The 27,500-nt window shown below is 41.7% G+C and overlaps 2 protein-coding genes across 2 annotated transcripts in view; both read left to right on the forward strand.

Moving 5' to 3' along the window:
- Window positions 1–14,944, forward strand: part of LOC308086323 (uncharacterized protein) — a gene marked incomplete at its 3' end in the record, with an annotated part of 17,607 nt that extends 2,663 nt beyond the window's left edge. Inside the window, exons 3-7 of the mRNA XM_080429844.1 lie at window positions 4,226–4,392; window positions 6,415–6,756; window positions 7,983–8,258; window positions 12,245–12,367; window positions 14,211–14,944. Coding sequence (XP_080285970.1) covers window positions 4,269–4,392; window positions 6,415–6,756; window positions 7,983–8,258; window positions 12,245–12,367; window positions 14,211–14,944 — 1,599 coding nt within the window. The 5' untranslated portion in view covers window positions 4,226–4,268. The remainder of the gene's footprint in view (window positions 1–4,225; window positions 4,393–6,414; window positions 6,757–7,982; window positions 8,259–12,244; window positions 12,368–14,210) is intronic.
- The window catches only part of LOC308086392 (uncharacterized protein), a gene marked incomplete at its 3' end in the record, with an annotated part of 143,345 nt that overhangs the window by 43,560 nt on the left and 72,285 nt on the right, over window positions 1–27,500 (forward strand). The gene's annotated exons all lie outside the window — the stretch shown is intronic.

The following is a 27,500-nucleotide window of genomic DNA, read 5'->3' on the forward strand; positions in this document are numbered from 1 at the left end:
GTCAAGGGCCCACACATATGTATTTGTATGCGGGATCCCATCTGAAAATATTTTGTGCCAGGGACAATATAATATAAGTGTTGTCTTGGTGAATACAAGATTTGTTTTGTTAAAATGTTCTAAAAATCAGTCGGCATGGGCCGGGTCGGTCAATTGGACACGTATTTGTCGGGCTTTGGGTCGGGCTGGGCTAGGCAACAAAATACACGTAAAAATAAAAGAAGAAAGTATCCAAATAAATGTATATATTAATTAATTTGTAGCGTATTGTGTTCACAATAAGCAACTTGTCGTATTAGTCAGATCCGGAAGAGTTTATGAAAGCCATTTAAAATATGTATACTATTGGAATCTTACACACCTGCTGCTCCCAAATAATTAATTACATCACCATCGCAGCGCAAAAGTAGGTAAAATCAATCAGTCACTGCAGCAGCAGCGCAAGTCAGAGCCCCCCTTTAAACCATAACATGACATATAGAGTGGATCTTAAAGTTTAAACCATAACATGACATATAGAATGGATCTTCAGACAAACTATTGAGAATGAAAACCTTTCTTCATGTCTTCCGCACCTCAAAGTAAACGTTGGATTATTTCTTCAAATAACCGGAGCACAGGCAGCGGGCAGTACGAGGTTAGCCTGGTAAACCCTCCTTCCGGAAATCTCATTTGTAATTTATTTCAGGAGTGAGTGGAGTATATTTAATAACATGATATACATGTAAGCCATATTTCACAGGGAGCATACAGACAGAAGAAGTGGATTGAGTCAGAGAGAGGTGCCGGTTTGTCTGAGCGGGGTGTGGGGGCTCTTAGCATTTTCTTTGTCTTACCTGCAGGAGACAGAGAGCATGTGTCCACCATTTCCCCTTCCTGCCTTGACAGTTGCAAATGTCTTGGGCGGGTGGGGGCTCACCTTTGAAGTCTGACACACCCATTCCTGTACCTCCTCTTTCACTGAATGGGCTATAAAGACTATGACATGTAAGCTTGTAGTGTGTGTGCCACTCCCGGCCGACAGGCTGTGGAGTTGGCTGTGGAACTCTGTACTATGCAATAAATGGAAGCAAAGGAACCTCACTTGCTGGAGTGATGACTCAAATTCATTCTACCACCATTCATTCTCATCTCTGGAACAACAAACTTATCTACCATATGGCGTTGTTGGCAACTCAATAGAGCCTTTAAGGCAGTGGAAGAATATACCTCATATGGCGTTGTTGGCAACTCAATAGAGCCTTTAAGGCAGTGGAAGAATATACCTCATATGGCGTCAAAGTCGGCAGTCGCGTTGGTTTGTTTTTTTGGGGGCGCGAGTCTCCAGGGATACTGAGCCAGGCGTCGAAAGAACATGCGGCGGGTCTGTGTTTTTGCCTTGCGGTGGGTGTACGGATCACGTTCTCTTCCTGAGACGTGGGGGGTCCACTGTGTAGGTCGTCTTGGACATCGGCACGACATGACGACAACTTTTCGAGAATCTACAAGGAGAGGATCTCATGGCCGGATCTAGGACGGCTGGACGACTCATCTGGCTGCACAACATATCTTCTGCGATCGCTAGAAGGGCGCGCTGCGGTGCGGACGGCAGAGCGGAGAAATTGGTGTGTCGAATTTCTTCGTGGCGGGTATGTTGTGGGGAGAGGACAGCGGGTGCCGGCAGAGCGGAGGACTTGCGATGAAGGGGTTCTTCGTGAAGAGTGTGGTAACACATCTTCAGCGATCGCAAGTGGAGCGCTCTGTTGTAAACATGCAGCTATCTGTTGGAAAATCTGGGTACGGCGTTGGAGCACGGCTGGGTGAGAAGATGACATTGAGGGAGACTGCAAGAGAGACATTATCGAACGGGACACTGCGCATATGGGACCTGGGGTTATGTTTTTGTGATAAGGGTGGGTTAAACTATGGGGCTATGGCTGCCATGGGAAGTGATGCGAGGGTATTTTTTTACTTTCTGGTCTCCTGTGTTTAATGTGAGTTTACTTTGTGGATTATTGTTTCATTGGGGGTACACTGCCTTCTTTTCTCCGTGTAGGCACTTCCGTGGTAGTTGTCATATATGCTTGATGGTACGGTGTAAAACTTAGGGATGAGTATTAGGCTATCTTTGAGTATATTTTGGTGACTGGGCGGGGGGGACATTGATCTTGGGGGGTGGTGTTATCACTTGGTGGGCGTGATTCGACTGTGTGCTGTCAGCTTCCACTGGGTGGGGGCTGTGTAATGTTTTATCCTGGAGTTTAAAAGGCTAACAGAGGGATCCTGCACGCTAATTAGTTTTGGGGGATGTGTCTATTTGATGTGATTCACCGTGTCGCTGTACTATGTAATCTTGGTTTTTGTATATGCATTGTTCTGTATGCTGTTGTTTGCTGTTTTGGTCTTCCTGGATGTTTTCTTTTTGTTCTGGTTGATGTTACAGTCGCTTTTCGTGGGGGGCGGATTCTTTGTGGTTCTTTTGAAATATACGTGTTTGTGGAAGACGTTTTAATGTCTCCCATGGGGGGTCTGGAGTATATTTAATAACATGATATACATGTAAGCCATATTTCACAGGGAGCATACAGACAGAAGAAGTGGATTGAGTCAGAGAGAGGTGCCGGTTTGTCTGAACGGGGTGTGGGGGCTCTTAGCATTTTCTTTGTCTTACCTGCAGGAGACAGAGAGCATGTGTCCACCATTTCCCCTTCCTGCCTTGACAGTTGCAAATGTCTTGGGCGGGTGGGGGCTCACCTTTGAAGTCTGACACACCCATTCCTGTACCTCCTCTTTCACTGAATGGGCTATAAAGACTATGACATGTAAGCTTGTAGTGTGTGTGCCACTCCCGGCCGACAGGCTGTGGAGTTGGCTGTGGAACTCTGTACTATGCAATAAATGGAAGCAAAGGAACCTCACTTGCTGGAGTGATGACTCAAATTCATTCTACCACCATTCATTCTCATCTCTGGAACAACAAACTTATCTACCATATGGCGTTGTTGGCAACTCAATAGAGCCTTTAAGGCAGTGGAAGAATATACCTCATGAGTCTGGCATGATCGCCCATTCTGCAATTTTGGCTGTGGGCTGGAGTTGGGCGGGAGTAATACCGTTGACTGACAACCCCTTCAGCCAATCAGCAGTGTCCCACTTCAGCCAGTGCATTTTTACCAGCTCCAGACTAATGCAACGGGACTTTTGAGACGGCCATGCCCAAAATAGGTTGCCTTATTCGGATACATGCGTGTCACTGCCCGCCGATGCCGGTTCTCAATTAAAAAAAAAAAAAATAGGCTCTGTCATGATTAATTGACCACATATATGAAGTTAAACAACTAAATTCTATCCAAACTATATCTTAAAAGTGAATTCCTTGCCTCAAAAAAGAAGTTTGAGAGCGTTTTAAAACCGAAAGTAAAAAGTTTAACTGCCCACAGAAAACAATGGCGGCTCGTTCCATTTTTGTCGGCTGCACTCGGTCCCATTCGGGCTCACTCGAACTCGCCACCTGATTGGCCAACTGTCGCTGTCAATCACAGAACGATGAGCGACGACGCTGATAGGCTCGTCCATTTGGTGAACGGGCTAGAAACGCCCAGACAAGCCATCAGGCCAGACTCCTTCCTGAAATCAAATGGAAATGAGATTTTCCGGAGTGAGGGGCTTTACCAGGCTAGTACGAGGTAACATCCAGGTCTTTATATTGGATGTGATTTCTCCATCACAACTCTTTCCCATCAAACAAAGTAATGAAAACTATTTTTACAGCTAATTTTGCTTGTTAAAAGCATAATATAATTAAGACATGACAGCAATATGGAAAAAACTAAAATATCCCTATTAAAATATATATTTAATAGAATAAGCCCTGTTTAACTGAATATCCACGCACACCCATACCTAATTGTATATATTTATAAAGCCCTATTTGCTCCAAGCTGTTTAAAAAAAATATATAGACAGTTGGAAAAGGATAGAATGACTCCTGTTCTTAACGAATTACCAAGATTTAATGAGAAAAGGGCTGCATGCAGCAATTAACCTTGTTTAGAAAAATGACTTCAGGCTTTGGATCGGGCTGGGCTTGACATTCTGTCGGGCTGGGTTGAGCCGGGCTCAAATATTTAGGCCTGATTAAAGCTCTTAAAAGGCTGGTGATGTTTGCTTTAATGCATTATTGCAAACTTTCCTTGAGACAGGCAAGCCCATTTCGAAAGTATAAAGGAATCCATTTTGCTTTCAGCTCGGTGTCTACAGAACCAGGTTGAGACGAAGGAGCAGAGATCATGGCGGATCATTGTGTCTCACATCGTTCCTTCTCAGTCAGTGTTTGTGCTGTAAAATCAACCATGTGTATTTATTTATACATGTTCCTGGTGATGATGTGGAGCCACTACACAGCTGTGACAGGTAACGGTCACTTTTTGTTATAATAGTACGACTTATTAAAGTTATTTACAGTGAAGTCACGGACAGGGAGGGGCTGATAAAGTTTTGTAACACATGCGGTAATAATGATGTGTTCATGTTTTCTTCATAAGAACAAAGTGGGGCTGCAACTCACTTGTTGAATGCTCCAAAGTTTTTTTTATTTGTGACTGCATGGTACATGGAAAAAACGAATATCACAAAAATAAAATATATATACATATTTTCCTTGATTCTACTGTTTAAAAACAACCGACTTGAGGACCATTTCTCTACCCCTAGTCACATGTGTGACAAACAGCAGATATACAACGTTTCGACCCTTTCCGTCTTTTTCCTTTTAAATAAGAAGCAGGAAATGACATCTTTTGATACAAAATGAGCCACCGTACCAAGCAGTAGCCTGTTCAGAATGTTTAAATAATCAGACTGCTTGTCTGTCTTCCCTCGTTGGCTTATAACCAATTTCCAACAGGGAACGGAAGCGGTATGCGCTCCGTTGATGGAGTGCACAGCCTAGACATACTGGCTGTTCTGCTACTCGGTTCGAATCCAGGACCAGACACAATATGTTTGATAACGTGGAAGTTACATGTATTATTAGCGTAGTCGTCACCAAATGATATGATAGGTCAGTTCTATGAATAAACAGTAGTTCTATCAAACATGCTTCATAAAAACAGAAGCTCATCGTATGCACTCTGGGTCTGGTAGCAATAGAACCAACGGTGTCACGCCCAGAACATAGCTTATCTACAAGTTCACAAGGCGTCGATCCGTGACACTTTAGCAATCACAGCCCGTCCTGTAAGACCACCCACCAAGTTTGGAGCCTGTAGCATACTGGACGAATGGCTATTTGTTTTCTCAATTATTTTCTTTTTCTTTTTACTTCATTTATATAAATATATATTCCCCAGCCATTCTCTTAGTTACACCAACATTGTTCTTGTGAATCAGTTAGTTTGTGCTGATTTTTTAAGACTAGTATTTCTATGACACATTGCTCGGTGTTTAAGCTGTTTTTTTTTAGGTCATCAGGACTTCAAAATAGGAATCTATGACCGACTTAATAGCTTTCACATATGGATTGTATTCATGGATGGCCTCCTTTGCTTTCAGTAAAAGGTTTCTATCCAGCTCTCTAGTTGAGGCATTGGCGCAAAGAATTTCCAGTTCATAGGCAGAATCATGGAAGTAGATTTGTGTGGGAGTCTTTTTTTACCCTGATTTGGGAGTGGTCCTGAGATTTTAATGACACACCTTGCGTGGTATATGCATTCCTGGATTGAATCCAGGCATATCAACCTCTCATATACTGATACTTGCCACACTTTTTCGGGTCTCGGATCCTTCATTTTGAGCTACGCTTTCCGCAGGTACTGTACTTAGACTTCTATACAGCAGTGCAGTACCTGTGAAAAGCTGTCATTTTATATAAAAGATTTGAACTAGCAGCTTGGCATATGAAAATATTGAAGATTGGGCAAGGCCTAAAATGTATAAAATAGAAACAGTATCTTTTACTCCAGGGGGGCAACGCCCGTCGCATGTTGATGATGTAATTTGTCCATGTGTGGTCTAGCCCTATGGAATTTATGGAATACATGTGCAACATTCTTTTTTATTTATTTTATTTTCACATGCATTCCATAAATTCGACAAATGGACAAATGACATCATCAACCTGCGACGGGCATTGCCCCTCTTGAGTAAAAGATGAACTATTTCTAAAATAAATAAAATATTTAAGGTGTTTTTAATTTTACATTTTAGTTATATATGAGAATTATAATGTATTAAAGCATATTTGGCTTATTAGCCAGGGATCCTTTTAAAGAAAAAGAAAAAAAGTTGAAAACAAGATAATGAGGAAGCCCTATTTAAAGAGACCACCCTGTTCAGAGCATGAATGTAAACAACCAGCTGACTGACAACTGATTACAGTATGAGTCCAGTGAGCATCATGAACTAACACCATGCTTCATTTGGTTTTGTTTTAAGGACAACATCAGGTGATCGGGTCTCAGGACATCCTGGTCAAAGTGGGAGATGAGGTGATCCTTCCATGTCGTATTGAACCACCAGTCAACATGGGCAGGAAGACAGTGGAGTGGTCCAGACCTGACCTGAAGCCGTACCTCATTAATCTCCTCCAAGATGGAGATTACAAACATGGCGAAGAACTGAACCCGTTGTACAAAGATAGAACATCTCTGTTTCCTGAGAAGCTTCCTAATGGTAACATCTCACTGAAACTGTCCAGGGTGAAGCTCTCAGATGAGGGGACCTACAGATGTTTTGCTCCACGACTGAACATCTACACTTTGATCCAGCTCCTTGTTGGTAAGTTGTATTGTCCTAGTGAGTCACACTTCAACACAACATTGTACACTTCACATCAAACACAACACTGCACTCCATAGAGCAAGGACACAACCATGAATAAACCTCCCTTTCACAACACTGTAACCTGTGTGGTGTTATGAGGACCCAAAGATAGGTAACTTCCTGCCTGCCTGTTAAGACAACCCCTAAATACCTGTATCGGCAGGCAGGCAGGCAGAGCAGTCAGGCAGACTGACTGACTGACTGACTGACTGACTGACTGACTGACTGTTTCCCAATCTTTCGTTAAAAACCTAGGTGTCACCTTTGACCTCAACCCAAGACATGAATCGTCCGTAGGCCTACTGATAGCACAAATAATATCACTTTAGTTTATAAAGACATAAGACAGAGCTGTCTTCCATCATTAAGAAATAATAATAACTAGAAACAAATTTCCCAAGAAAATTTAAGTGTGCCTGCAGCTGGCTGGAGTAAAAAAAAAGCAGCAAAAAAAATATTTAAAAATGTATAAAAAATAAACTGTACAATAACGTCAATGGTAACGCGTAATGGCAAAAAACTTCCGAGCACGCTATTCCCGGCCAAGCTGCACGTTTTGATGTATATATTGCCGGGGTAGTGAAAAACCGTGCGGCAGTTACGGGCGGACGAAATTTTGTGGCGACAAATAAATAAATATTATTAATAAGTATGGCGGAATACAACAAGTGTTTTGCCATTACATGGCAGGCACACTTAATTAATGTAATTACAGTAGAACTCGAGCTGTGTCTGTAAAGAATGTTTTACATGTTCTCCCTTGTTGTAGCATCCATGGCTTTAGATTTTAGATGTGTAAATATTGTCAGCATTGTAGAGCATGGATGGATAGATGGATGGATATATTGATTGATTATCATGTTTATGTTTTTGGGCGGTGTAACCGCCCCTATAAGTGGGGTTGGGACACCCCTTCCCACTAGTTTCCTGCACTGTGATTGGCCCATTAGTAGACCCCTAGCTGTACTGTGATTGGCTGACTCTATTGGCTGACTCTATTCAGCACTGTGATTGGCTAGCGAGACACATGATGACATTAATAACCTGTTCAAGCCTATAAATAGGATTATGCACTTCCAAAAATCATTTTTTTTTGGAAGTGAGCTTCCATCACTATGATGACCACTGTGATGACCACACCGCCCACTTCACACTGGGTGTGATTTTTTATGTTTTTGCAGGGAATGTGTCTCAGCCAGTGATCTCTTCAAATGGACCAACAGATGGTGGTTTATCTTTGACATGTGATTCTGGGTGCTGGTATCCACAACCTGAGATGTCTTGGCTGGACAGAGATGAAAACAACATCACTGCTGAACCCTCAGTGACACACAGACCTTCTCCACACTGTTACATTGTCCAGAGGAATGTGACAGTGAGGGAAGCAAAGAACGTGACCTGTAGAGTTCACCTGACACACATCAACTACACTGTTGAGACACAACGTTACATCTCAGGTAACGTTTATGTTCATGTTTATTAAAGGATCCCCATTAGAGACACATGAATGAGCCTCTAGTCTTCCTGGGCTCCTGAACAAAGCAAATACAATACAGACATACAACTAAAAACACTAATTAAAGTTAAAAAGAATATATCTATCTATATATATCTATATCTACAGTATCTATCCTATCTATCTTATATATATATATATATATATATATATATATATATATATATATATATATATATATATATACAAAAAGACAAATTAACGTTCTAAAATCAAATCCAACAGTCCAGTCAGTTTTTAAACAAATACACAAATAACAGTTACATACTTGACAAGTTACCTGGTAAGATATCTCTTTATATATTGTGTTTGTAATTTTGTTATGGATTGTAGAAAATATGTTTTTAGGCAGAGAATTCCAGAGTACTATTGACCTTAGAGGTATACAGTATATACCAGTGCTATTGACCTATAGGATATACCAGTGAGTTTGATGCACTGGCTGCGGTTACATGGACAGGGATATTCCACTTATATTCGGAATGACTGTTTTTTTTTTTTTTTTTTTCTAAATTTTTATCCCACGATTTTTTAACCCTATTTTTTACACCCAGTGCCAATTGTCTATGTAATCCTGGGCACTACCTTCCCTCTGCCAACCTAGGGAGGCCAGGGCCGAGCTCATGCCTCCTTCAATGCATGAGAGCCAACTGACCTTCTTGTCACCTGACAGGGGGAGAGTTTCCCTGGTTGGGCGTAGCGCGTGGAAGGAACACTTATTCCAACCAGCGTCGGAATGACAGCTTATTCAGAATAAAAATGCTCATGTAAACACCTCAATTGGAATAGAATATTCCACTCCGGTCTGATCGGAATGAATTTTCATTCGGGTTTGAAGGGGTGTTATATACTGTTTGAATCGGGATATACCATAATTGACCATATAAACACTTTATTCCGAATGCTCCTCTCTGTTTGGAATACATGCATTCTTTTGCGCTTATAGTGCTGTCAGAATTGGCCAAAAATGACCTCGAAAAAAAATCTTGATTTATTTTTATTTTTAATATAAAATATTATATGCAACAAAAAAAAAATTCAAATACTGCATAAGTCCATTTATGTCTCTGTATGTCTCGGCCACGGTTGGTGCTGAGAAGCGCTCGCTCCTGAGGGAAAAATTTATGATTATATATTCTATAGTCAAATAGTGTTTAATAAGCTTATATACTGTAATGGTTAAGCCCAGACTTGTCCAGGAGAACGGACGCTCCGAGGATCTGAGCCTGTGATGGAGGAGCAGTATTTACCTGTCCTTCACATGAAACGGGAACTTATAATCAAAATAATCTATTCAGGCAGATTAAACGTTTTTTGTTTAGATAAAATTAAGGTAGCCTACATGAGAAATGTGACAAGTAGTTTTACCGTGTCTGGTTCCAATACAAAAAAATAAACTGGTCTGAACATGTCTGCAACTTTCGCATTAAAACGGCGATAACAAAGGAACGCAGGCTCGCACCGCATACAACGCTGCCTGACAGGAGTCGGTGCGTTGCTTCCCGGCCTGCCTACGGCCGACAAACCTCCACCGCGGAGGCTCAAGGGGGCTATTGCCTCCACCCCATGCCCGCCAGGGGAAGTTCCGCCCCGGGTAGTGGAGCCGGGCGGCCCCTGGTCCATGGCCGGGCGTAGGCAGGAACCACTTTGCACATGTCAAAAGTTAGATTCCGAATGAATGCTTTGGTTCATGTAAACGAGGAATACTTTTATTCAGGTTCCATTTGGAGTTGGGTATGAATCTCTGTTCAGAATGAGTTCATTCTGAATGAATTAGAAAAAGTGCTCCTCGGAGCACAGGTCTCCGGCAGGTCAGGTAGGTTATCTTGGCCTCCTAGTGGCGCTATAATAGGCCAATGTGAAAAGGGTGCCATTTCTTCTTAGGCCTTTGATGGCAATCGGACACTGCATTTATGATTTCAGGCATTTTGTTCCAAAAATGTGTTTTGCTAAATTAGACCTGCTGGTGGCGCTATTACAGGCCAATGTGGAAAGGGTGGCATTTCTTCTTCAACGTAGTGCATATGTACATGCAAGATTTCACCGCAATCGGACGCTGCGTTCATGATTTGCAGCATTTTGTTCAAAACGGGCCACTCCTGCAAGCTTTAGATGTCAATCTTAGCAGAACATTAGCGAACAGATCACATCTTGATCACATGACTATAGATATCATGTGTACCGATTTTGGATAAAATCTGAAGGAGTAATATCCAAAAATGTGTTTTCTATAAGTCCACCTCCTGGTGGCGCTATTAAAGGCAGATGTGAAAAATGCAGGGCAAAGATTTTTCCTTGGCCTCTCGGGAGTGCACATACAAAGTTTTACACAGATCGGTGCAGTTATAGCGCCACCATGAGGCTGATTTGAAAATCTTCCTCGGCCTAGTGGGAATGTACATGCAAAATTTCACGGAAATTGCATGCTGTGTTCATGATTTGAGGCATTTTGTTCAAAACGCAGCACTCCCACAAACTTTGGAAGGCATTCTTAGCCAATCAGGATGGAATATGAAAAATCTGAAATACCTGTTTTGTTTAATGACTATAGAGATCCTGTGTACCGATTTGCGTGACGTTTGGACAAAATCTGTAGGAGTACTGTCAAAAAATGTGTTTTACAAAAAGCGGACTCCTGGTGGCGCCATAACAGGCCCATGTGAAAATATTGGGGCAGAGGTTCTGAATTGGCAGCCAGGGAGTGTGTGTGCACAGTTTCGCTGCAATCAAGCCAACGGTGCCGTAGATTAGCTGTTCACAGACGGACGGACACACGGACACACACACACGGACGGACAGGGTGCAAAACATACTCTCTCGCCATGGCGGAGAAAATAAATATTGTCCATGTAACCGCAGCCAATGTGTTCTTGGTGCTGGGAGTTCTATGTTACCAGAAACTGCTCCTCTAGTGTTGTAACCCTGTTCAGAAGACAGATGTCACTGGTGAGCCAAGCTGGACGACTTATTGGTGCTAATAATGTTCCTCAGTAGCTTTAGAAAGAAATATACTTATTGGTGCTAATAATGTTCCTCAGTAGCTTTAGAAAGAAATATACTTATTGGTGCTAATAATGTTCATCAGTAGCTTTAGAAATAAATTGACGTATTGGTGCTAATAATGTTCCTCAGTAGCTTTAGAAAGAAATATACTTATTGGTGCTAATAATGTTCCTCAGTAGCGTTAGAAAGAAATGGACTTATTGGTGATAATAATGTCCCTCAGTAGCTTTAGAAAGAAATGGACTTATTGGTGCTAATAATGTTCCTCAGTAGCTTTAGAAAGAAATTGACTTATTGGTGGTGATAATAATGTTCCTCTGTAGCTTTAGAAAGAAATGGACTTATTGGTGATAATAATGTTCCTCAGTAGCTTTAGAAAGAAATGGACTTATTGGTGCTAATAATGTTCCTCAGTAGCTTTAGAAAGAAATTGACTTATTGGTGGTGATAATAATGTTCCTCTGTAGCTTTAGAAAGAAATGGACTTATTGGTGATAATAATGTTCCTCAGTAGCTTTAGAAAGAAATATACTTATTGGTGATAATAATGTTCCTCAGTAGCTTTAGAAAGAAATGGACAACCGTGTGCAAAGCAGCTAGAATGTGTGTTAATGTGATCTGACTTTCTGGAGCCAGTTAAAATCTGTGCAGCTGCATTCTGAACCATCTGCATTCTGACTCATAACAAACATTACATGAATTAATGTATCAATACATGTATTAATGTGTTAATACATGTGTATTCTTTAATGTATTAATAATGTAAATGTACATACAGTATATTAGCATAGCTGTTAATGGAGACCAGGCAGGAATCAAACCTGTGAGCTTTGGACCACAGGACTGTAACCATTTAACACCACTTTTGATTTGATTGATTTGATTGTATAATGTTTACAGTTGTGTTATAACTATGTGTTTCAGAGGATATGATTCACACAGAGAAAGGATCAACTGTAGCAGTGATTAGATGGATTATTAAAGTGATCATCATCATTTTAGTGGCAGCGGTACTGGGATATTTATACTGGAAGAAGAACCACCCTTGTGAGTCTTTTTTAATCTATGTTTGATATATCATCCATCTATGCATCTATAATGACATGTCAAAGACTGTTAATATATTTATTATATTGATCCAACATGTGTTCATGTAGTAAATGTACTGTATATATATATAGTGTTTGTAAGAGTTAACATTATGCATTATACCTGTAATCTTTCTCCCCTGAATAAAGCCCAGAAGAAGCAACTAGGCCACATGAGCACTTTAAACCTATAGGATATTTGAAAATAGCAGATCTACAAGTTCACAACGAGTCGTGATGCGACGCGTTGTGAACTTGTAGATCTGCCATTTAAGAAGAAAAGTTGAAAAAAATGGACACATGTTTTTTAATCTGGTACGGGGATCCCTGGCACAAAATATTTACAGATGCGGGTCCGCGAACAAACACATTAATTTGGAGGTCCTTGACATGAATTTTTTTGAGAACCACTGGTTTAAACAACATTTAGGAAGGAAGCCCAAATAAGCAACTACACTTTAGAAACATGCCCAAAAAAAATGGAACCTGCAATAAAACAGAAAAACAAGCCGAAAGTCGCTTATAATAAGCAGACATGGAAACGCTGCTGCCGCTTCTTGCACGCCAGCTGTGTAAAGTAGAAACAACCAGTAGAATGAATCACCTCAGAATACATAGAGAAGTATGAAAACAAGTACTTGTTTTCATAGACCTGGTTGCTTATTTCTCTCGCAAAATCTGGCAACACTGGCCAGCAGCAGCAGGCAGGCAGGCCATGACGTGAATGTACAGTTAGCCTATCAATGCTTGTAAGCCACGCAGTTAACCATCTGGGAATGTTAATGCTTTGCGCGCGTGTGAGTCTCTCTTTGTGCTCCTCCACGCAAATCCAGGGACGCTGGAAGTCATTTATGCCAGGGGGGGCTGGGCTTGGCGGGGGACTCCGCGTGCGTGCATGGGTCCTCATATGCCAAACGTGCATGGTCTAGCCCCAGCAAAGCATACAGGAGTCATGCGAGTCCTCTGCGGACATGCAGACATCACAAGACAGGCAGAGAAAAGCCATTGCGACAATACACACCAAGTGATTCATCAACGTCTAAGGCTTGCAAAAGCATGGAAAAAAACTGTGTAAAAACCTCTTGTATATTTCCAACACCCGCTGCATATACTGTCACTCGCCTGTGTATTAGCCTGTGGCCTTATACAGGGAGGATACAAAAGGACTGTATAGTGTGCTTGTGACTTGAATGTGTACGCCCGCTTGCTAGGTCGAGAAGGCTCAGACCCGTTCACTGTGGAACGCACAAGGGTAACACAAAAAGCAAGCCTGTGGTCGGTTCACTCGCTGGGGTTAGAGGGATCTCATGACCTGCTCACCCAGGAAGAACAAAGAACTTGCACGTGTGTGTTTCAACTGTCGCATAAGCCAACTATACACAGCTTCCCACAATCTTGTTACAGGGTAGACGCAGTCCCCAAATCCGAGGCAACCGGGAGAGTTTCAACGAAAAGGACAAGAAACCCTCCGAGCCGCAATACAGGTTGACCAGACCGTGTATCGTCTGTTCATACACGTGTCGAAACATCTGCAAACAAACGACAAACTCCTGATCGAGATGACACAAGCCAATCCGAGCGGAGCGAAGTAGAAGCACTCAATAGCTCCTCCAAGTTATAGATAGCTTACTATCTGCACACAGAGCTTACTATGTGGAGCTCCAAATGTCCACCTTTTCGCCAGGCCGAATTATCAAACATGACCGAAATAAATAAACTAACTAACTAAATAACACACTTCAAATGATTGATTCATACATTATTGATGTCTTTCTGTCTTCCTTTCTTTCTTCATTCATCAGATCTCATAACAAATGATGAAGAACTTCGTATTGTGATGGTGGGGAAGACTGGAGCTGGAAAGAGTGCCACAGCAAACACCATCCTGGGTTCTGAAGCATTTAAATCCACGTTTTCACCCGATTCTGTGACATTGAGCTGTAATAAGGCCAGTGGTGTAGTGGATGGTAGAAAGGTTTCTGTTATTGACACTCCAGGCTTGTTTGACACTGGGTTCAGCCATACTGAAACCATTAAAGAGGTCAGAAACTGTATTAGTTGTGCTGCTCCTGGTCCTCATGTGTTCCTGGCTGTGATCACACTAGGGAGATTCACAGAAGAGGAGAAAAACGTTGTGGCAAAGATTCAGTTAGCATTTGGACAAAGTTCAGCTAAATACACCATGATTCTCTTCACTCATGGTGACAAGCTTAAAGGTCAAACAATTGATGAATTTGTGAATGAATCTCCAGATCTACAAGAATTAATCAGCAAATATAGTGGTTTTTATCATGTCTTAGAGAACGAAAGTAAGGATCTCTCTCAGGTCATTGAGTTGCTGGAGAAAATCAACCAGATGGTGGAGAAGAACGGTGGAAGCCACTACACCAACCAGATGTTCCAAGAAGAAGTAAGGAGACAAGGTGAGAGAAACAAGTCATTACTCATTAAGGGAGATGTACCAAACAGCAAATTAGTGACCATTCTCTGGCTAAGATGTTTTGATGATTTATGTATACTGATGATGTGTGTATAATCACTCTCCTTCAAACATTAATATCTTAACATTAAATTAAAATTGTAACCAAAATAAATAAATGGTATAGGCCTAGCCTACCAAGTGTGAAAATGTTAATCTCCTCAAGTACAAAACATAAGTCCTTATGTGGTTCATATACAACTTTACAAGTGTGCTGTCTTTACAATAATGTACTCAAATAACAGCTCCAGGACACTAAAACCTCAGTTTAACCAAATGGGCCCATAACAGCAGACTTACAAACTCATAACGTGTCACATCGCGGTGCATTGTGAGCTTGTAGATCTGTTGAGTGTTTGTACATCTGTTGTGTGCTTGTAGATATGCTATTTTGTGCTCTACTGTAAGGTGGAGTCTGCAGAGGTGAGTGCTAGTGGGTGAGGGGGAGTCTGAAGAGGTGAGTCTTCAGACTACTGAGGAACATTGTGAGTGGATCTGCAGTTCTAACTGCAATGGTGAGCCAGGAGGAACAAGAGTCTCGGATGTGTGGAGCGTTGTCCAGGGTGTTTTAGAGAAGAGAGGAGAGTCTAGGACGTGTGGAGCGTTGTCCAGGGTGTTTTAGAGAAGAGAGAAGAGTCTAGGACGTGTGGAGCGTTGTCCAGGGTGTTTTAGAGAAGAGAGAAGAGTCTAGGACGTGTAGAGCGTTGTCCAGAGTGTTTTAGAGAAGAGAGGAGAGTCTAGGACGTGTGGAGCGTTGTCCAGAGTGTTTTAGAGAAGAGAGGAGAGTCTAGGACGTGTGGAGCGTTGTCCAGAGTGTTTTAGAGAAGAGAGAAGAGTCTAGGACGTGTGGAGCGTTGTCCAGGGTGTTTTAGAGAAGAGAGAAGAGTCTAGGACGTGTAGAGCGTTGTCCAGAGTGTTTTAGAGAAGAGAGGAGAGTCTAGGACGTGTGGAGCGTTGTCCAGAGTGTTTTAGAGAAGAGAGGAGAGTAGGACGTGTGGAGCGTTGTCCAGGGTGTTTTAGAGAAGAGAGGAGAGTGTAGGACGTGTGGAGCGTTGTCCAGGGTGTTTTAGAGAAGAGAGAAGAGTGTAGGACGTGTGGAGCGTTGTCCAGGGTGTTTTAGAGAAGAGAGAAGAGTGTAGGACGTGTGGAGCGTTGTCCAGGGTGTTTTAGAGAAGAGAGAAGAGTGTAGGACGTGTGGAGCGTTGTCCAGGGTGTTTTAGAGAAGAGAGAAGAGTGTAGGACGTGTGGAGCGTTGTCCAGGGTGTTTTAGAGAAGAGAGAAGAGTGTAGGACGTGTGGAGCGTTGTCCAGGGTGTTTTAGTTAGTTAGTTAGTTTCATTTATTGTCCACATGTGGAAATTTGTCTTCGGTCTCAACAACAGTAAAAAACACAGTTACAACAACAGCAACAACACACAATTATTTTCTCATGGCAAAAAAAAGTGCAGGACAACAGTGGCAAATACAAAGGAAAAAACAACAAATCTAGCGAGACATTGTATCATTTAGTGCCTTAATGGCATTAGGGATGAAGGATTTATTTTTTTAAATGTTACGGTTAGCTTTTGGTACCGTCTACCAGAGGGAAGTAGTTCGAACTCCCTGCAGAGTGGATGAGAGGGGTCGTTTGCTATCTTGACAGCTTTTTTACGAAGTACCTCCTTGTAGATACAGCTTAAATGTTTCTGTCTCTTCCCAATGATTTTTGAGGCTAGGTTCACTATTCGCTGCAGCTTGCCTCTACCTTTTACATGAAGAGTGCCATACCACATTGCCATGTTAAAAGTCAAGATTCCCTCTATCAGGTTTTTATAGATTGTTTCCATGATATGCTTGCTCACTCTAAAGGAGTTGAGCTTGCGTAGTAGGTGGAGGCGTTGGTTACAAGTTTTAAAAATCTGGTCAGTATTTTCACTGAAATTGAGTTTGCTGTCAATATATGTGCCTAAGTATTTAAAATTGTCTACTACCTCCACTATTTGTCCACCAATTGTAATGGACTGCACAGGTTCCTTTTCATAAATGACAAGAGAGAAGGGAGAAGAGTGTAGGACGTGTGGAGTGTTGTCCAGGGTGTTTTAGAGAAGAGAGAAGAGTCTAGGACGTGTGGAGCGTTGTCCAGGGTGTTTTAGAGAAGAGAGAAGAGTCTAGGACGTGTGGAGCGTTGTCCAGGGTGTTTTAGAGAAGAGAGAAGAGTCTAGGACGTGTGGAGCGTTGTCCAGGGTGTTTTAGAGAAGAGAGAAGAGTCTAGGACGTGTGGAGCGTTGTCCAGGGTGTTTTAGAGAAGAGAGAAGAGTGTAGGACGTGTGGAGCGTTGTCCAGGGTGTTTTAGAGAAGAGAGAAGAGTCTAGGACGTGTGGAGTGTTGTCCAGGGTGTTTTAGAGAAGAGAGGAAGAGGAGGCCTCCAGCAGCTCCTCAGTCAGCACTCAGAGTAAAAGGAGAAGTGAGTAACACTTCTACTCCTTTTTCTGTTGGAGACATTCTAAATACACTCCTGGATTTGTACACATATTATATAGTTTCTATGTTTGACTGTTTTAGTTTTCCATCAGAACAATTGTAACTAAAGATCTTTTCTTTGTCACTCCACCCTCTGTTTCTTGTCTCCTCTCATTCATCTCTGATCTCAATGTCTCCTCTTCTCTCCTTTCCTTTGTATTCTCCCTCATCTGCCCTTTTCCTCCTTTCTCCTCTTTGATTCATTCCATCTCTCCCTCTCTCCATTTTACTCTACTCATCTTTGACTCCCCTCCCCTCCTATCTTTATCTATTCTCCTCTCCTCCATCCATCCATCAATCTATCTATGTCTCAGTAGTCTTTAAGCCAGAGGAGGTGCACCTCTGGGGACATCCCAGCTCCCCAGCTCCATCTCCCGTCCAGGCATTGGTGCTACTGTTTTGTACACCACCGACTGATGATGATCCCCGTTTAATCCTGAAAGTATTACTGTTACCTAGGAACACTGTAATAAGTGAAGTGATGAGAGAAAGGAGGAAATTAAATGGAGAAGAGATTTACTTTGGAAATCCTCCATGTAAACTAATCCCAAATCAAGAATACACCCTCTACACTTCCCCTCAAGATGATTCCATCACAATTCAACCAAATAAGGCAATATTTACAGTTGATGAAGCATTGCATCATTACGTTGCAACATTTGAAGTGGTTTTGAAACATAGACTGTCGAGTGTCAGTCTACTTCTAATAGACAGTAAGACCTCTGTCTGTCGATGGCAAAGGGGTGTAGACCTTTCAGGTCTACATCGCCAGGTCTACAACACAACTGCTTTAAGAAAACAACAAGTTCAGCGCACACTGACTCTCCCACCAGAAGACAGACTGTTTTCCATAAGGAGCCGCTTCATCAACTGCGTTTCAGATCCCGTTCTCAACAATCTCCTGGACAAACTTTTGGAGAAGGGGATGATAATCAAAGAAGAGTATGATGAAGCCTGTGTGGAGCCAGTGAAACATGAAAAGGCACGTTTTGTCATCGATACAGTGAGGAGAAAAGGACCTGCTACAAGTTCAAGCATGATACTCATTCTCTGTGAAACCGACCCATTACTCTCTGAAGATCTTGGGTTGATGTAAAACTGTACTGAAAATACCTTCAGTATCCAGGCAGTATTCTTGCTTCTTTTTTATTTTCTGAAGATGAAAAGACAAGTTGTTCACATTGAAGTTTGGATCATTATATTTAACTGTTATTCTTTTAAGACAATGTCGTCCAGAGCAACCTCTAAGTAAATGATCAATGACCGGTGCAATGCCTTGCTCAAGGACACTTCAACAACAGGGTGCTTGGCTGTTTCATGGACACACATTGTAGTGCAGGAACAAACCCTCAAAAAGAGCCTTAGTTTTTGAGATACCCCTCCCCGGAGTAGAACAAAACGGGACATAGTTTGTTCACATCTTTAGGATGTCCCCTTCGTGAAATGGATTGTCCCAAGTTTTACTTTTACTGCAAAGGTCATGAAATTGATCAATGAAGTGACTCACCACATAGGCAAAAAAACGCCTACCCTGAAAGTGGGAGTTCCAAGTAAATCCTCTGTCATTTTCTACCTGCTGGTTGTTTTTAGATCATACTTGCACAGATGGTCTACAGGTAGTGTCCCTACATCCCAAAACAATCAGAATGCCAATTTGTGGTTCTATTGTGAATCAGTAGCCTTTTATATAAGGCCTTAAATAGGCGGAAATAGCAAAAAGTTAACTTTTCTGAGCAATATTTACTTGTAACTTTGGTCCAGCTCTTTATCAGGGGTAGAACTAGATGTGACATTGTTTTTTCATGTCTTTAAGATGTCCTCTTCCTGAAATGGATGGTCAGAAGTTTTACTTTTACTGCAAAAGTCATGAAATTCATCCACAGAGTGACTCACCACTGCCAAAACACGCCTACCCTGAAAAGGGGAGTTTGAAGTCAATCCTTTCTCATTTTCTACCTGATGTTTTTTGTTTTACATCATACTTGCACAGATGGTCTACAGGTAGTGTCCCTACTCCCTACATCCTAAAGCAATCAGAATGCCAATATTTGGTTCTATTGTGAATCAGCAGCCTTTTATACAAGGCCTTATTATAGGCGGAAATAGCAAAAAGTGGACATTTCTTAGAAATATTCACATGGAATACTGGTCCTACTCTTCTATCAGGGGTAGAAAAAAACGTCACCTTTTTTTTCCATAACTTTGACTTGTCCTCTTCATGAAATGGATGGTCCGAATTTTTTCTTAGATGTCGAAATTCATGAAATGTATCCATGAACATTTGCAAAAAGAAAAAAACAATGCCGAAAAGTCCCTACCTACCTAAGTTAATCCTGCTTCATTGACCACCTACTGGTTGGATTTACATCATATTTGCACAGATTGTCTACAGGTAGGACCCGAACACCTAAAACAACCCGAAAGATATGTCAAAATATTCTGTTTTGTGAATCAGCAGGATTTTAGGCTCCTAGGCCTTGTTAAATATTATATTATGAAGTTGTTTTTTTTTCAGAGTTACTCCTAATCCTAATATATTACTGTAAAATGCCTGCAAACAAAATGACTGCTTACTAACAGGACATGTATTCTGATACCATGTTTTTTACCCACTCCATATTCATGTGGAATCTAAGGATATTTCTCAGGTAGGCCAAATATCCTGATGCCTCAAAACAGATGGAATGACAAAATATAGTTCTGCAAGCCTTCTATGGTAGCCAGACTTAAAATGCAGTATGGGCTAAGTAGAATACAATACTGTGTGCCATTCTTAATGAATAATCATCAATCAGCAGCTTATTCTCAATTTCATATATTTATTAACTTTTTTGAGCAGTGTGAGGGGGGGGGGGACTGACTGACGGGGGCCAAACCGTTTTCCATAAGCTGCTGATTGATGATTATTCATTAAGAATGGCACACAAAAAGTGTATTCTACAGCATGTACTTAAGCCATACTGCATTTAGGTTGTATGGGCTTATAGAAATATATTTTGTCATTCCTGAGGCTTTGAGGTGTAGAGATATTAGGCTTAATATTATTATACAGATTACTACCTGAGGATCATAGATTCCATATGAATATGAAGTGGCAGGGTAAAACATGGTATCAAACTGTATTCCCTGAAGCAGTCATTTTGTTGTATTTGTAGGCATTTTACAGTATTAATAGATCAGGATTAGAAGTAACTCTGATTTTTTTAATGCCTTTAACCAGGCCCAAGAGCCTATAAAACCCTGCGGATTCACAATACAAGACAATTTGAACTTTTGTCTGGTGGCTTTGGGGTGTAGGGGTCTTACCTGTAGACAATCTGGGCAAAAATGATCCCTTTTTCATGCAAGGTGGGGGCAGTTCTGCAATTTCTTGGTGCAGAAACTTTATTGAAGAATGTCATGACCTTTGCAGTCAATGTAAATAGTTTGATGGTTGATAGTTAGATGACAAGTCAAAGTTATGAAAAAACAAGGTCAGGTTTTGTTCTACCTCTGACCAAAATCACAAGTGAATATTCCTATTTCTGCCTTGAATAAGGCCTTATAACGAAAAAACATCACATGGATGCACCTGGGACGTATCATCAGTGTTGTAGCCTGGGGTCATAGGATGTTTCGGGTCTCGCAACATACACCCTCACCCAGGTGACCCAGCCAGGGTTGATCAAGCCCCCCCCCGATAGTCCCAGGTAGCTACCCACGGTCAGTCCTAAATAGGGAAAGACAGGGCCACTCAATACGCTTGTCCGAAACTACTCTGCCAGGAATGGGGGAGAGCGGAGGCCCTGGCACGTGGAGGGGCTAGGCTCTGTGGATGGCCTCCTGGGCCCGCCGGGCTCCGTCTCACCAGGTCCAGGACCTGAGCGTTGCACCAGACTCCCCCGCTCCAAGCATTTCATTCTGGTGTGATGGTGTCTTGGCCCGTGGTGGTACAGCAGGCTCCCTTGCGTCTTGCGTGAATGGTCCTCCTAAAGGCCTCACCGTGGATTTGTTGGGCTTCTTCCTCACGGAAGATTATTATATTATATATATTATATTATATCAAGGGCTGCTGGACACTACCTGTACGACCATCTGTGTATAAATACAATGTGAAAACAACCAGCGTGTAGAAAATGAACTCTATTTCAGGGTAGGTGTGTTTTTGCAGTGGTGAGCCACTTCATGGATGAATTTCTTGACTTTTGCAGTAAAAGTAAAATTTGGGACAATCCATTTCATGAAGAGGACATTTTGTTTTACCGCTCAAGGGTCCTTCTGGCCGATCTTCACGGTCACAACTTTTTTCTGTTCTGGCCCCACAGAGGTGGAATGAACTCCCCACTGATGTCAAGACAGCAGAGTCACTGCTGAAAACCCACCTCTTCAGGAAACACTACCCTTCCTCTTCGCCTTGCCTACTTGTTGTTAACTAGTTGTACAAACTCTTGTTTTATTGTTTTATTGGATCTTGTTTATTCAATACACTTATTTGGTTTAGCACTTGCTCATTTGCATTTGATTTTCCTATTTTGCCTCATCTGTTTATGAAAGTAGGTACAGTAGCTGATATATTGCACTTTTACTTTAGCGCTAGGTATACTCTTGGTTGCTTGTTTTAGAAGAGAATGCACTTAATACTTCTGGTGATTAGTAGTTTCGTTCCCTACCTATGTTGAATGCACTTATTGTAAGCTTGGATAAAAGCGTCTGCTAAATGACTGTAATGTAATGTAATGTAATACATTACATTAGTCATTTAGCAGACGCTTTTATTTAATTTTTATTTTATTTATTACATGTGAATATTCCTCAGAAAAGTCCACTTTTTGCTATTTCCACCCATAATAAAGCCTTATATAAAAGGCTGTAGACCATCTGTGCAAGTATGATGTGAAAACAACCAGCAAGTAAAATGAGAAAGGATTGGCTTGGAACGCCCTATTTCAGGGTAGGCGTTTTTTTGCAGTGGTCACTTAATGGATGAATTTCATGACTTTTGCAGTAAAAGTAAAACTTCTGACCATCCATTTCAGGAAGAGGACATCTTAAAGACATGAAAAAACAATGTCACATCTAGTTCTACCCCTGATAAAGAGTTGGACCAAAGTTAGAAGTATATATTGCCCAGAAAAGTCAACTTTTTGCTATTTCCGCCTATTTAAGGCCTTATATAAAAGGCTGCTGATTCACAATAGAACCACATATTGGCATTCTGATTGTTTTGGGATGTAGGGACACTACCTGTAGACCATCTGTGCAAGTATGATCTAAAAACAACCAGCAGGTAGAAAATGACAGAGGATTTACTTGGAACTCCCACTTTCAGGGTAGGCGTTTTTATTTGCCTATATGTGGTGAGTCACTTCATGGATCAATTTCATGACTTTTGCAGTAAAAGTAAAACTTGGGACAATCCATTTCACGAAGGGGACATCCTAAAGATATGAAAAAACAATGTCCCGTTTTGTTCTACCCCGGGGAGGGGTATAGTCAACTTTTGGGCTTTTGGTTCCTGCACTATTGGCTGGTTCAGGTATTAGAGTTTGACATCAAACCATTCTGGTCATTTATTCTGTATTTAGCTGACTGTGTGGAGTTCTGTCTATTGTTCAGGGAGCTCAGATTATAGTTGTATACATTGTGGACAGGTATGAGGCGTGTGTGTGTGTGTGTGTGTGTGTGTGTGTGTGTGTGTGTGTGTGTGTGGGTGTGGGTGTGGATGTGGGGGTGGGTGGGTGTATTTGTTTTCCTGAAGTATGATTGCTATAGGAACAACACTGACTTGTGTATCTGCTCACTCTGACACTGACTGTATTAGTGACTAATTGTCTGATTTGATGGCTCCATTGCCACCCCCTCCACCCAAGTCCGCACCCTTGGTGTCATCCTGGACCGACCCCACCCTCTCCTTCCAGTCCCATGTCAACCAGATCACAAAAAACAGCCTTTTCCCACCCTTTTGCAACACTGTCCTCCTTCGTCCCAGCCAATCACACACTGCTGCTGAGACACTCACAGACTCCACTACAGTAACAGCCTCCTATACAGCGTCACCACCAAGGTTATCATGAAACTACAGTATGTGCCCCTGTTCTTGTACATAGTCTTTTATTTTTTCCCCCTTTTTTATTTGTTTTGATGTACATAATGTTATCTTTTACCTGTTTTTTTTTTAACAGTGTTGCCACTATATAAGTCTATGAATTGAATAACAAGGACCTCATTGGAAACAAGGACCTTTTTGGACGGACCTTTTAGACAAAGTATTTTAAATGTAACTGCTGCCCGCCTGCTCACCAGAACCACATCACCCCAGTCCTCCACAACCTTCACTGGCTCCCATTCAAGCACAGAATAGATTTCAAAACACCGCTCACCACCTACAAGACCATCATCAACCAGGCTCCCCCCTACCTCTCTGAACTCCTCCGACCCCCCCCCTGCTCCCTCAGGTCTGGTGATGCCAACCTCCTGGACGTCACAGAGACAAATAACATAAACCTGGGGTGACGGCCAGGGCTTTCTCCCTCACTGCCAGCTCACATCAAAGCTGCCCCCACCCTCACCACGTTTAAAACCACCTTTAACCTTTTAACTGTTTTTTCCTAATACATTTGAAAAAAAAAAGTGTTTCTCTTATGTAAAGTGACTTTAAGTACTTAGAAAAGCTCTATATAAATTGTATGTATTATTATTATTATTACAAATTGGGGCGTTGTCCTGGGTGTCTTTAGTTCATGGACTGATGTGAGCTCTATCTGTCCTTTACATGCTGTTCAGTAAACCTGATGAAGGTTTTTATTTTTTTTACCACTTTATAATAAAATATATTTGGGAGCATTAAGACAATGTGTAGATCTTCTCCTTTCTCCAGTGTTCCTCCTGTATGTCAGTGTTTCTCAAACCTTTTCATGTCAAGGACACCCACATTGATTGATCTGTATTTGGCTGCGGACCCCCATCTCAAAATCTCAATATGTTGTGCCAGATTTGAGTTAAAAATGTTCGCTTTAAAAAACGAATATATATATATATATATATATATATATATATATATATATATATATATGTGTGTGTGTGTATATATTTATATTTATATATATTTAAAGATTTGCACAAATGTTAGCGATTTTTCCAAAATAGCAGATCTACAAGCTAATATGGTGGCACTCGTGCCACGCTATGAGCTTGTAGATATGCTATTTTCGAATAACCAAAGAAAGAAATATGGTTAAAGTGGCTAAAATTATTGTGACGCTATATTAGCAAATTTTGCTGTGGACCCCCCTGGTACTTGTGGAAATTGTTTTAACTTGAAATCATGAACTAGAATCATGTGTTTTGTTTTGATTAAGCCATCAGGATCTACTTTGAAAGTGTTTTAAATTCTCTTAAATTGATAGATTAAAAAGAAAATCACCTGACATGATGCCAGGTTTAAAATAGATGAAACATTATTGCTGTAGCCTACAAAACATATTCTTAATGCTTCTACAGAAATGGTCTGTTGAACAATGGAAAATATTATAAATATGCTTAAAATATGCTACAATAAATACATCTATGAATGAATCAAAGTTAATTAATTAATTTATCAAAAAGCTTTTAACACATTGACTGCCAAGGGGTTTTCTAGAACAGGCTTTCCCACTGCCAAGGTTTTTGACCATTCTGACTTATTTTTGAGGGCCCACAGAAGATTTTGTATTAGGACTATGAAAACATAGAATATCTCAAAAGAAAGCTTAGAATCTCTTCTTTCATCTGAAAAGTGAGTTGATACCATGCTCCGTTTTTTAGCTAGAGGAGTTTGAATACAGCTTGGTTTTCACCAAAAAGAGGCCTTTTTCTTCAGAAGCTGAGATATGAGCGTTTTACTAAATGACACACATTTAGAGGCATAACTTGATTTCAAAAGTGTTTCAAATTTATTTTGCGCCTTCATTGACATCAGTCATGTAAACAATACTTGTTTATAAAAAGAAATAAAATAAAACTGCTTTTGATTGTACATTTATTGCCCTGTTTCGCTCCAAAGTGCTCAATTCAAACAACATTTTTCACATTTTTTTTTCTCCAAAAAAAAAATAAAAAAAAATCAAAGTTGATGTGCAACATCAATATATTCATCAAGAGCGTCATTTTCCAAACGTTTTGCCCACACAATTCAAAATCTCAATACTACATTCATAGCAGATCTACAAGCTTGCCTTTTTTTCTCTTATGCCATTTATGACATGTTGTGAATCTCTAGGGAGTTCAACATCAACAAATTGGTGCTATTAGAGCAAAATAAATAAATAAAAGTAAAATCTCTGCCTGGCTATAAATCACATGAAGCAGTATGAATAGGCAGGTTGAGGTTGGTAGGTTGAACAAAAAATAGTAGCAGCCGCTTCACAAAGTGCAAGTCATTTCAAACTAAATGTAACATCAAATAATAAATACTAATCATTCAAATCAATAAATTGAGTGCAATTAGTGCAAATAAATAAACAAAAATAAAGTTCTTTTTTTTTGCAGCACCCTGAGCGGATCAGCGTGCGTCTACCCTGAGTTCAACATCAACAAATTGGTGCTATTAGAGCAAAATAAATAAATAAAAGTAAAATCTCTGCCTGGCTATAAATCACATGAAGCAGTATGAATAGGCAGGTTGAGGTTGGTAGGTTGAACAAAATAGTAGCAGCCGCTTCACAAAGTGCAAGCCATTTGAAACTAAATGTAACATCAAATAATAAATACTAATCATTCAAATCAATAAATTGAGTGCAATTAGTGCAAATAAATAAACAAAAATAAAGTTCTTTTTTTTTGCATTACCCTGAGCTGCAGGAGGTGCTGGAGGAGGGAGCAGTGGAGGTGCTGGAGGAGGGAGCAGTGGAGGTGCTGGAGGAGGGAGCAGTTGGTGGAGCGGTTCGTGGAGCTGGTCGTGGAGGTGTGGTACACTACTCTAGTAGTGTACCACAGTGTGGTAACGATGTGTACATTCGTAGTGCAAGGGCACGCGACAGGTCTTACACTCATAGCTCGTTTCGCTCCGGATGTTTTTCCCGTCCTTGCCCTTCTTCGTCGGTAGCTTCGATCGGCAACAAACCCTACAACGCCTTGTTGGGTACTGCTTAGAAGAACTTGCTTTTGGGAAATGGATCAGTTCGTGATCTAGTCTGTCATTCATCCTGGACTCTGGGTCAATGTTTGGTGGCAATGGGTGTCTAACACGTCGGGCATCCCCAGGAGGCGGGGCCTCATTCCTACCCTCCTGAGGACGGGCGGCTCCGGGGCGATCCCCAGGAGGCGGGGCCTCATTCCTACCCTCCTGAGGACGGGCGGCTCCGGGGCGATCCTCAGGAGGCGGGGCCTCATTCCTACCCTCCTGAGGACGGGCGGCGCCCTCTTCCTGCTCAGGGAGTGGGGCCTCAATCCCATCCCCCTGAGGAAGGTCTTCATCCTCTTCCTCGGACCACTCCTCAGGAGGCGGGGCCTCATTCCTACCCTCCTGAGGACGGGCGGCGCCCTCTTCCTGCTCAGGGAGTGGGGCCTCAATCCCATCCCCCTGAGGAAGGTCTTCATCCTCTTCCTCGGACCCCTCCTCAGGAGACGGGGCCTCATTCCTACCCTCCTGAGGAGGGGCCACTCCCCCAAGGTTCCCGAGGGTGGTCCAGGACTTCACTACTGCCAGGATGAACGAGTAGAAGTTCAGAATTTTGCCAGCTGGGTGCCTGGCCTTGTAGAGGATATAGGCGTTGAACTGGGCAATCTGGAGCATATAAAAGAAGAACTTTTTTGTCCACTTCCTGGTTTTCCTGGTGCACATGTAGTAGCTGAGGTTCTGGTCCAGCTTGTCGACCCCGTTCATGTGTTTGTTGTACTCTATAACACACACAGGCTTCTCTTCGATCACCCTCTTCCTCTTCCGTTTCTCCCTCCTGGACACGGGCAGCGTGCCATCAGGGTGCAAGGTGGAGATCATCGTGACGATTTTTGTTTTCTTGGCTCGCCATGCCAGTACCATCACGTCCCTGGAGTGGCGAGAGATGGTGGACCCCAGTGGCAGCTTTGCAGGGGTAACATCTGCGATGGCTGCTGGCTGTCCTCGGCGCTTACGAAGGGTCCCGCAGACGTATGTCTTT

The sequence above is a fragment of the Gymnoscopelus braueri genome, assembly GCF_963280865.1.
Source record: "Gymnoscopelus braueri genome assembly, chromosome: 6".
Classification (NCBI taxonomy): Eukaryota; Metazoa; Chordata; class Actinopteri; order Myctophiformes; family Myctophidae; genus Gymnoscopelus; species Gymnoscopelus braueri.